The following is a 10919-nucleotide window of genomic DNA, read 5'->3' on the forward strand; positions in this document are numbered from 1 at the left end:
TCTCTAGAGCCTTTAAACATTTGTAAGCTGAGGGTCTCCCTATGGTTTTTTTTTAAGATTTATTTATTTTAAGATTTATTTATTATATGTAAGTACACTTGTAGCTATCTTCAGACACTACAGAAGAGGGCGTCAGATCCCATTACAGATGGTTGTGAGCTACCATGTGGTTGCTGGGATTTGAACTCAGGACCTTCAGAAGAGCAGTAGGTGTTCTTAGCCACTGAGCTATCTCTCCAGCCCTGGGTCTCCTTATTTTATTCAGATCAAGCACACACTTTTCTTGTGCCTGTGTCTGTTTTGACAGTGTCAGTATTACCTATGTTCTCTATGTTCATAAGCCTAGAGCAGTTTGCGCCCCCCCCCCCCCCCCCCCCCCCCCCCCCCCCCCCCCCCCCCCCCCCGCTGCCTCCCTCCCTCCCTCTCTCCCCCCATCCCCTACCTCTCTCATTGCAGTTCCTTTGCTGAGATGTAGGATGGGAAAGTGAGTAGCTTTGGTAGTTTCTCAGCCCATAGTACCCAGCCCATGTTGACACTTCATTCTAAGCTTACTGATTGTGCTACATTATTGGCTAAGGGCACAGATGGTTAAGGAAAGAGACTGGTTAGGGGACATGATGCTGGAGACTTAGCAGCCATGCTAAATCCCATGTCAAGAGCTTACTGATGTTTGATAGGTGATGCTCTGGTCAGATATATCCAGCAGGATTGACTCCCTTGGACTTCTGGGACTGTATGCTTCTTGATTAAAGTAGCATTTGTAGACAGTTAAGAAGAAAGTAGTTGAGCAGTAGGGAGCCTTAGAACACTTGTGTAGACAGAGGGAGGGCGGGGCTAAAGGGATATGGGCTAAATGTCTTGGTGTTTACTGTCTGACTTTCTGTCTCTTTACAGTAGTATTTTGCCTTTGAGTAACTGTCCCCAGCTCCAGTGCTGCAGGCACATTGTTCCAGGGCCTCTGTGGTGCTCCTGATGCCCCTCACCCACTGTCGAAGATCCCCGGTGGGCGAGGGGGCGGCAGGGATCCTTCTCTCTCAGCTCTAATATATAAGGTAAGGAGGATTTTGGTATAGACGCTTGGGTGGAGTCTCCTAGATCCCACAGAGCGGCTGCTTAAATGTTTAATTTTTCCTTAGTGTTCTTTTAGGCAGAAGTAGTAGGGTGGCTGAGGGAAAATGGGAATTGGTAACTTTTTAAAATTGAAGCTGTGCATGCCTTATTGGAATCCTAGAGGGAGAATTATTAGCACTGTTTGTTGCCTTTTAATCTAATGGTGACTGAGGCCCAGGACCCAGTTCAGCTTCTTTCTTAGGTTAGGAATGAAAAAGTTAGCAGTGCATCAGAATTCTGTGCATCAGGACTTGAGTGCTGAGATGACAGGAGCAAAGGCAGGTGGATCTCTAGGACTTCCAGGCCAGCCAGGGCTATATAGTGAGATACTATCTCAAAAACAAAGTAACAACAAAGGCCTTATGTAGTCCAGACTGGCCTTTAACTCATAATCCTCCTGCTTCAGTCTCCAGTGTAGCCATGCTAGAACTCCTGTTTTTAGTATTTTTCTCTTAGAGAGGGTACAGCTCTGACAAACTGTCAGGTTTTAATTTCAACTTTGCATTCATTACTATAGAAACCTTGGGCCAGTTGCTAAATTGCTCCTGCCTTGTTAGCTCATATTTAAGGTGGAGATATTAGTACAGGAGTATTACTTTGCATAGTACTCAGCACTTGGTTTGTTCTTAGTAAAGATTTCCTTTCCCATCTCATTCTGGCCTTTATCAATAGCAGCTGTTCTTAGAAATGGCTGTAGTTAGCTGACCTAGAGGGCTGTATTTCTGAAATGACCCTGATCCATGCTACCCTGAAAATGGCCCAAGGGATGCAGAACCCTTGGTTTAGGGAGCATAGGATGTGGCCAGTAGTAGAGATCCTGTCCTCTGCCCTAACTTTCCCTCCCAGGACGAGAAGCTCACTGTAACCCAGGACCTCCCCGTGAATGATGGAAAACCTCACATCGTCCACTTCCAGTATGAAGTCACCGAGGTGAAGGTCTCTTCCTGGGATGCAGTCCTGTCCAGCCAGAGCCTGTTTGTAGAAATCCCAGATGGATTATTAGCTGATGGGAGCAAAGAAGGGTAAGGAACCAATGAAGAGAATGTCTGTTGGGGATAGCAGCTTTATAGGGGAGTCTATACCTTCTCCCTTAGAGCTAATAGATAATGTTTTGTTTTATTTTTAGCTGGGAAATCAGGCCTGCTCTAGGTTTATAAGTAAAGCAAATTGTTAGCATATTAGCCAGTCACCCACCAGTTTTCTAGAAGATGTCAAGTTCCCCTTGAGCCTCCATACAAAGAAAGGTGCAATTCCAAAGACCAGGGAATACAGATAGAATGGTGGAATTTTATTGGATTGGGCACTGTTCTCAAAGTAACCGATGTGTAAAAAGCAGTTCCAGGACATTCTCTTGACTGACCCCAGTTTCTGTTTTTCTTTTAAGACAGGCTTTCATTGTATCGCCCTGATTGTCTTGGAACTATGTAGACCAGACTAGCCTTGAACTCAGAGATCTACTGCCTCTGTCTCCAGAGTGCTGAGATTAAAGGTGTGAGCCACCAAACCTGGCCTCAATTTTTTTTGAGGAAACTGGGGTCTATTGAAGATCCCACACTGCCTTGTGATTTGTATTACTTAAAGTCAGTATTACTATCAGATGAAGAACTCAAGTTATAGGAAGAGAGAAGTTCCCCCACCCCCAGGGTCTGTGACTTATTTTTCTCTTCATGTAGGGCTCTAGGTTGGGGTCTTCATATGGGAAACTTTCTTTGGTGATTCTATATTAATTTTGCTGGCTTTAGTCTCAGACAGTCCTTTTAAGGGTGGGGTGGGGTGGAAGTCTGAGGTGGTAGTGGACCTGAGCAGTGCTGTCTCTGCAGATTATTAGCACTGCTAGAGTTTGCTGAGGAGAAGATGAAAGTGAACTACGTCTTCATCTGCTTCAGGAAGGGCCGGGAAGACAGAGGTGAGCAGTCAGAAGAGTCTGACATCAGAGGGGCTGTACATCAGTACATTTGCCTCACCAAGCTGCAGAGCCGTGGCTAAGGGGAAGTGCCTAAGGACCTAGTATTTGTTTGATTGATCTTTGCTGTTTTCCCTGGATTTGAGCCTCATCAGAGTCCCTTCTGTGCTTCATTTTTTGCAGCTCCACTCCTGAAGACGTTCAGCTTCTTGGGCTTTGAGATTGTGCGTCCAGGTCATCCCTGTGTCCCCTCTCGGCCAGATGTGATGTTTATGGTTTACCCCCTGGACCAGAACTTGTCTGACGAGGACTAATGGTCACAGAGGATGCGTTGCCCAAGAGCCGCAGTGGGGGAAGAGGGGAAGTTAGGCAGCCTTGGGACGGAGGAGAGGGTTTCTGGCTGTCTAGGGAAGGACATTGAGAGGCTCAGGTTGAGGGTTGCCCATTGTGTTCTCGGAGTTGACTCGTTGAAATTGTTTTCCATAAAGAACAGTATAAGCATATTATTCACATGTAATCACCAATAGTAAATGAAGATGTTTATGAACTGGCATTAGAAGCTTTTTAAACTGCGCTGTGATGTGCTCCATCTACCCTAGGGGAGGACATTGCCTGGAGGGGCGGGCCTGCCTGGTCCAGGACAAGGCCTGGAGGGCTGGTGGGCAGGACTGTCACACTCAGTTCTCCTTGGAGTTGGGCTTTCTTCTTTTGTTTTTTAAGACTTAGGTATTTTCTTTCTTTGCTTCTTGTCATCCAGGGGCTCCTGAGTATAGGCGTTTTAGCTCCTGGGTTGTGTCCTTGGGTTGTTTTCGACACTCCACCTTGAGCTTCGGCATTTTGTGTCTGGCCTGGTGTAAGCAGGTCTGACCTCGCTTTCTTTACAGCTTAGTGTTATTCTGGCATTTGGTTAAGCTGGCTAATCTGTTTAATGTTACCAGTGCATTTTAAATAGGGGCATTGAAACTTACTCCCCCACACCAGGGCTTTTTTTGGGGGTGCCTGGGCCTTAAGAAACTAGCCAAACTACATCTCAAGTTACTACCAGAGTTCTTGCTTCTGTGGCCTAGGCCCCAAGATCTCTTTCCTTGCAAGAGCAGAGAGGAAGAATATCAAACTCAGGGCCTGGGGTTTGTGGGGGAACCTGTTCTTAGTGACTGGATGCCCCTGGCTGGCCAAGCATAGTACTGACTGCCTCCTTAACAGGTTCAGAACAGTGCCTGCGCTGCAGGGCCGAGGGGTAGGGCTGGACTGCAGAAATGGCTTGCCTTTTACTGCTTTCACCAAACAGCTTGTTCTAAAGAGAAAAGGGAGAGAGATCTACATTGGGTGTGGGGGTGTCAGGGAGGCAAGTGTGTTGTGTTACTGTGTCAATAAACTGATTTAAAGTTGTGGTTGGTCTGTTTTTTATTCCTGTACCAGGAACAACTTTGCTATCATGACCAGAGCTTAACATAATAACATAATATAAGAGTGATACATACTTCTCAGGGACAAGGCTGCTGGTCTCTGGGGCCATGTTATACTGTGAAATTCAGGGTTGCTAGGAGTGAGACACACTAAGTGCCCATGGAGAGAGAGATGTATATGTAACACTTTCCTGTGTTGTATTGACTAACTCAGAATTCCAGTTGTTATACACAGGACTGGGGCTTAAACCTTTACTTTTTATGGTACTGCCTAACTTTATCCCTGAAGTCTTTTTTGACGCAAGATTACTTACTACAGTTCTGGCCTTAACTTATGTCAGTCTTCCTGCCTTAGCCTCTGGAGTGCTGTCATGCATGGCTCTAAGGCTCTAAGCAGCACATTCTGTTCCATTTTACTTTTGTCTTCTTGGAGTACAGTGTTCTACAGCATGTCTTCTGGTCCCTTTGTATCACCAGCATGAAGAATCAATTGCCTCTCAGCACTCCCACTGACTGACTTCTCAAGATTTCTCACAGACACCCCTTCCCCTCAAGGCAGGTTGTTCTACCTATATAGATTTGCAATTGCCTTACAGTCAACCTTTAGTTTCTTTATAGGCTTTCCCCAATTTCCAGCTTGTTTTTCATGGAGCTTACCTGTACTGTATTTAGCCAAGTCACTAAACTTAGGTTCTACCTGCACATGGTATTCCTTCAAAGTGAGTCACTTGAAAATACCCTCCATCAAACAGATGACTCCTAGAGGCAGCCTAAAAGTCGAGTCAAACGTAAAACCTGAGATACCCATTCACAGATAAATAGGGGTAACAGTCCTTTACTGTCGGACAAAGTTCACAAAGCAGAGGGAACACACTGTATTTCTTCTGCTGTATGTGGATGCTTCTTGTTTACAGCCAGTGAAATGGGGTGCCATATACCTACCCAAAGAGTTCCCTGTCAAAAAAAATAAAAAAAGAGGGCTATTGAAGCCCACCACTGACAACATGGTCATGGTAAGCAGGCAGCAGCACCTTCATTTTCAAAAAAAGCAACTTAGAAAGTAGAAAATTTGGGCGTGGTGAAGAGAGGGATAGGGGAAATATGTGAAAGGCAAACTTTAAATGTAAGAACAGGGACATTAAAAACTTTATTCAATAAATACAACAAATAATTTAAAAATATACTTCAATTCCAAAGCCAATTAAGAAAAGGAAGTAGAAACAAAGGGGGAAGAGAAGGGAAGGGAAGAAGAAAGGCTGAACATGGTTTGGCTGGGCTACCTCAGACAGTATCACTATTTGATTCTCAAAAGCTCTTACCAATAGATCCTTAGCCCTTGATATCATAGGGTAACCACAGGAGTCCAGGAGTAATCCTGGGACCAGCAGTCTTCTGAGGCTAGGATGGGTATGGGTAGTGTGGGGTGGAGTGCTGGGTAGGGGTGGGGGCAGGGCAGGGATGGGGCAGGTAATTTCCCACTTGTTCCTAAAAACCTTTCTAACGCCCAGGCAGGTTTAAGTAGTGCAAAATCTCAGGCAGAGAGCTCCCAGGTGCATAGTTTCATAGATGAATGAATGTCCAAAGCCAAGGGCCTCTGGGAGGCAGGTCCCAGAGCACCCAGGGGTCCAAAGCCACTTTGGTGAATGAGATCTAAGGGTTAAAAAAAAGAAGTCAGGATATAGGATCAGCCAGTGGCCAAGCTGGAAAACAATGCTGGGCAGGAAGAAGCTACAGGGCAGGGAGTTGGCACACTGGGTTCAACAGCTTGCTGTCAGCCAGGAAAGGTGAAGCTGAGGATGCGTATGGAGCAGGGCTAGAGAAAAGACAGGGAAGCTGAAGGGGAACAGAACAGCTAGGAGAGGAGGCAGCAGCTCAGCAGCAAACTCCAGGAGAAATAACCAGCAGCCCTCACAGATTTGTGATTGTCTCTTAAAAAGATTTATTTTCTCTTCTTGCCTGAATGTACAAAGGCAAAAAGAGTACAGTTTGTATATATATATATTTATATATATATATATATATATAAAAAAACAAGGAACTTGGCAATGTACACTTTACAGAAGGGAAGAATCAGGAAGACTGAAATCAAATTCAACAGCAACGCTAATGAAACAAAAGCTATGAACAGCAACACTGTCCCTCCAGCCCGGGCCTCCAGCTTGCCCCAACCTACTCCCAACGGGAGGGCTGAGCACCAAGGCAAGCGGGTGGGCTGGGGCAGGAGGGGCTGGGGACAAGGCCTGGGAGGGGCCCATGGCAGAGAATCACTGGAAAGTTTCCTGGGATGCCCTAGTAATAAATGACAAAGGCCCAGAATTATGGGCCAGCTAGCTGCCCAGCTGAATCTTGGGGGGGTGGGGGGCATCATCAGAGTACACAGACAAGTATATGGGTAGGTGATGAGGCCTCAAACCTATATCCAACCAATTCTCTAGCCCTTCTGTAGTCTTAACTAACTCCCTTAAACTAAGTCCCTCCACCCCACCCTGGAGCCTGGAGAGGAGGTGCATAAAATGATCATTTCAGAGGGTACCCTCCTACCCATTTGTGTTTCTTTGACCTTAAGGTGTGTGGAGAGTGTAGGCTAAGAGGAGACTACATGTACAAGTGTAAGATGGAGAAATGAGGAAGTAGATGTAAATCCTAAGCAGCAGCTGGCAAGTGGTAGCTGCCCTTCCTCAGGGTGAGGCCCCTACTTCCTATAGCTTCTCTTCCACATGGGTCCCTTGAGATCATTAAAGCAAGAGCATGGGCAGGGTGGCTTAGTGAGAGAGAGGCTTAGTGGTCTGCACCAGATCTTGTCTTTCTGACTAGGTGCCACAGGTAATTCCCTATTGTGGAGTGGAGATGGACAGCTAATCTCAAAGCACTAGTCAGGAATTTCCACAGCTGCAGCTGTGCAATTACAACTTCACAGTGGGAAGACTGGACTTAGACTAGGGACCAGGAAGATCTAGCTGAGAACATAGGGTCATTTTTCTACTGCTAATCTTGTTTCAGAGCAGCACCTGTTCTTCAAGGGGCACTTGGGTAGAGGGAACAAAGAGCTGATTTTTTCTAAGGGGAAGAGGGGAGAGAGACAGACAGATGGAGGGAGGGAAGGGGAGAGGGGAGAGAGAGAAAGCTGTTCCTTCTACAGGATCTAAGGCTGTCTTGCAAATACAGACACACCTCTGTTACAAAATGAAGTGGAAAGGGCAGGAATGTGGACCATGCCTACCCAATGAGAAACAAAATTGCTCCAATGTTTTTTTTTGTTTTTGTTTTTTTTTACAATATGTACAAAGCACACTGCAAGCCAGTGCCACAGATACATACAAAACACACAATATTTAAAAAAACAAATAGATAGGAGCATGGCTCTACTCACTGGAGTCTTGTGTGGAGGGGGAAGCATAATTAGGCTGACAGTCACTTTCTTAGTAAGGGGAATGGGTTAGGAAAGATGTGTTCGCCAACATCTACCCCCATGAGTGAGAGGGGGTCACTGCCCAGACCACTGCTTACTGGGGCAGCACGTGGCAGAGGGAACAATGGTGGCGAGGCTATTTGGAGTCCTGCAGACAGGACTAAACAAAAGGATTTTTCCAAGTGTCCAGAACCCAACTCAAACAAAAACAATGACTTGGAATCAGGAAGGGTTTGGAGGTCAGAGGTGCTAACTACCAAAGCCTGATTATATACAGAGAGGGTTCAGGGGTTCTTGGGAGTTAGCGTCCCTTGGGCTTTGTGCTTAATGTCTCCCACCACCCCACCTTCCCAAAGAAGTTAGAGCCACCTACCTTCCTGCTCTCAAACTGTCACTTTTGACATGCTTGTTACAAGTTCCCCATTTGCCTAAGCTGGTATCTGTGTATCTTTCTCTCTCTCTTGCAGTCCAAAGGGCAAAGACAGGAGGAAAGGGTTACAAAGGGATGATACCTTGCAATAGCAGAGAACTAAAAACATCGCACATGTTGGGAAGAAGTGACTCCAACAAAGTTAGGCCATTACTTTCCCCTAACACGACTTTGTAGCTCAGAACAGAGAAATGCCTGCCACCTCAAAGCCTTATCCACTGAGTCCACTCCAACTTGGGCGTACAATGCTTGAATATGCTGTTTTAGGTCTAAGGAGCAAATCACCTCCCTTGGGCAGTGGCCCCTAAAACAAAACACGTGTGTTACAAAGACACTCCTTATATTGGCACTAAGGAGTTACAGAGTGAACTATATAAAATCATGTACCTGTAGACAGAGGAACTGGGATGTATACATTTGTGACCCTAAATGAGACGGATACTCAGGTAACTGAATGTCTCCAAGAACAGCCTGCCTTCTGGTTGCTGCTCTAAAGTGATGTGGCAGACTCCAAGGTTACCCATGCTGGGAGGAAGTCTATTCTGCCTGAGTTGTAGGAGCCAAGCAGTAGAAGAGGTGAGGTCAGTATGGGGAATCCCCCCTGGGAAAGGCACCAAGGGGTTAAAAAAGAATGAGAAAGGGCGTGGAGTTGGGAGATGAAAAGCAGCAGGAATTTTGGTGAGGAAGCAGACTCAATTCCACCTCTCCTTTTATGCTCCAGCTCCTCCCCGCATCCCCAGGGAGCCCTGTGCTGGTGCTCGAACCCCTGTCTTCTTCCACCTAACAGGAGCACAAGACACTGGTAGGGCAAGTGCCTTACTCTCGCCTTTACAGGTTAGGCTCTGAGCATTTATCTGTGCTCACATCAAAGGGGGATGTCTCCACACTTGAAGACCTTGTCTTCGCAGTTACAGAGGAAACAGCTCCCTACTTCTTTCCTGAGATTCTAATTCTCCACGTGCTGCCAGTTCCCAGGCCCAAACCACTAAGGAGATGTGGAATCTGGTTTATGGTGGTAATGACAGTGAGGGGTATGGCTGCTGTGCTGTCTTCAGACTTTATCCCGTGCTTGGGGTCCCTCCCAGGTGTGTGTGGTGCTGCTCAGGCAGTAGGCCAGAGGCTAAGGGAACAGAGCAGTAATTTCTCTGGGATGAGGCTGTGTTCTCTCAGTTGCTCCTATGCCTTCATCTCCATAGATGCCACAACAAAACTGTGGCTGAGAGAATAAATATTTTTGCAAAGTACCAGTTCTCCAGCTCCTGAGGAAAAGGGAGGGTCAGGGGGTCGGAGGGTCTAATGGAGGTGAGACAGCCAAGGTCTGCCTTCAGTCACGGTAGGAATGGCAAACAGGATGATCAACACCTTAACTGATGGTAAAATGGCACCTCCAGCATCACCTCGAATGAGCCAGTCTGGCCCATGAAGCTGACTTCATCTGGGCACTTGGTGTTCTGCGAAGGAAACACACAGGTAAACAGCTAATTGTGGTCTGCTGGCATCACAACCACAAGATGGCGCTCTAAGAAAATGAACTAGGGCTGGCAAGATGATTTGGTGAGTTAGGGTGCTTGCTGCCAAGCATGAGATGAATTCCATCATCCACAGTTAGAAGAGGGAACTCCCTGTAAATTGTTCTTTGAGCTCTGCTCACAAGCACTATCCTTCAAAACAAAGTTAAAAACAAACAAACAAAAAAGAACTGCAGCACCATTTGGTGCTGGTTCTCCACAGGCCTTCCGATGTACACAGCTTCACAAGAGGCTGGTGTCACAGGCCTGGCCCACTGTCTCCCTTTTCCAGATCACTGACATCACATAGTTAACCCTCACTTGCAGGGATCCTGTGGATCCAAGGAGCAGCTACCCCTGTTAATCTGTTACTACAAGTTAACAAAATCTACTTACCATTCTCACCTCCGGGGGGGTGGATAGAGTGAGGGAGTTGAGCCTTGCTGGCTGGCAACAATGGCTGTAGAAGAAAGCCCTGGGCAAGCAGAGAACATATTAAAACAGCACTCAGGAAATCACCCTTCACAAGTTGGCTCGCTATGAGTTGGCTAATGGAGGAGGTTACACTTTCCCTTAAATTTCCCTAGCTAGTGCCATTGGATTTTTGGGGTGCTGACAGAAAAACAACCCTGATATTTGGCCAGATCAATATTCAGCTGCTTGTTTCTCTCTAGTGGTTCCTTACTCTGATGAATAATAAGAGCTCCCAAGCTCCAGGGAGGAAATAAGTCCCAGCCTAAAGCAAAGTACTTTAGGACTTAGCAGAGTGTCTAAGACAGAGTCTCTGTAGGTGTGTGTGCACATGTGTGGAGGGCACAGGACAACTGAGTGTCATTCGTAAAGTGCCTTCTGTCGTTTGAGAGAAGGCCTTTCACTGGCTTGGAACTTTGTCAAGTAGGCTAGGCTGGCTGGCCAGTGAGCTCCAAGGATCTGCCTGTTTTCCTCCCACCCGATCACCGTGGTTACAAGCACACACCACCACATCTGTCTTGCTACATGGATTTTGAGGACTGAAGTGAGGTCCTCTGCTTATAAGGAAAGTACTTTACTAAGTCTTCTTCCCATTCTGCCTTGAATTTATTTACTTATTTATTTTTTTGGTTTTTCGAGACAGGGTTTCTCTGTATAGCCCTGGCTGTCCTGGAACTCACTC

General features: G+C 46.4%; 2 protein-coding genes across 5 annotated transcripts in view; one reads left to right on the forward strand and one right to left on the reverse strand.

Annotated features, from left to right (window-relative positions):
• The first annotated feature begins 476 nt into the window (after positions 1-476).
• Positions 477-4402, forward strand: Oaz2 (ornithine decarboxylase antizyme 2). Its single transcript, XM_031345702.1, is given in 6 exon segments — positions 477-484; positions 895-970; positions 972-1052; positions 1957-2132; positions 2931-3016; positions 3197-4402. Coding segments are annotated over 6 exon segments (558 nt in total). The 3' UTR covers positions 3328-4402.
• A 1139-nt stretch (positions 4403-5541) lies between these two features.
• Znf609 (zinc finger protein 609) overlaps positions 5542-10919 on the reverse strand; it is a 137610-nt gene continuing 132232 nt past the window's right edge. For all 4 annotated transcript variants that reach the window (XM_031343999.1, XM_031343996.1, XM_031343998.1 and 1 more), the window contains 2 exons: positions 10163-10241; positions 5542-9709 (listed from right to left, as the gene is read on the reverse strand). In XM_031343999.1, the coding sequence (XP_031199859.1) occupies positions 10168-10241 (74 nt within the window). In that variant the 3' untranslated portion in view covers positions 5542-9709; positions 10163-10167. The remainder of the gene's footprint in view (positions 9710-10162; positions 10242-10919) is intronic.

The sequence above is a fragment of the Mastomys coucha genome, unplaced genomic scaffold (assembly GCF_008632895.1).
Source record: "Mastomys coucha isolate ucsf_1 unplaced genomic scaffold, UCSF_Mcou_1 pScaffold23, whole genome shotgun sequence".
In the NCBI taxonomy this organism is placed as follows: Eukaryota; Metazoa; Chordata; class Mammalia; order Rodentia; family Muridae; genus Mastomys; species Mastomys coucha.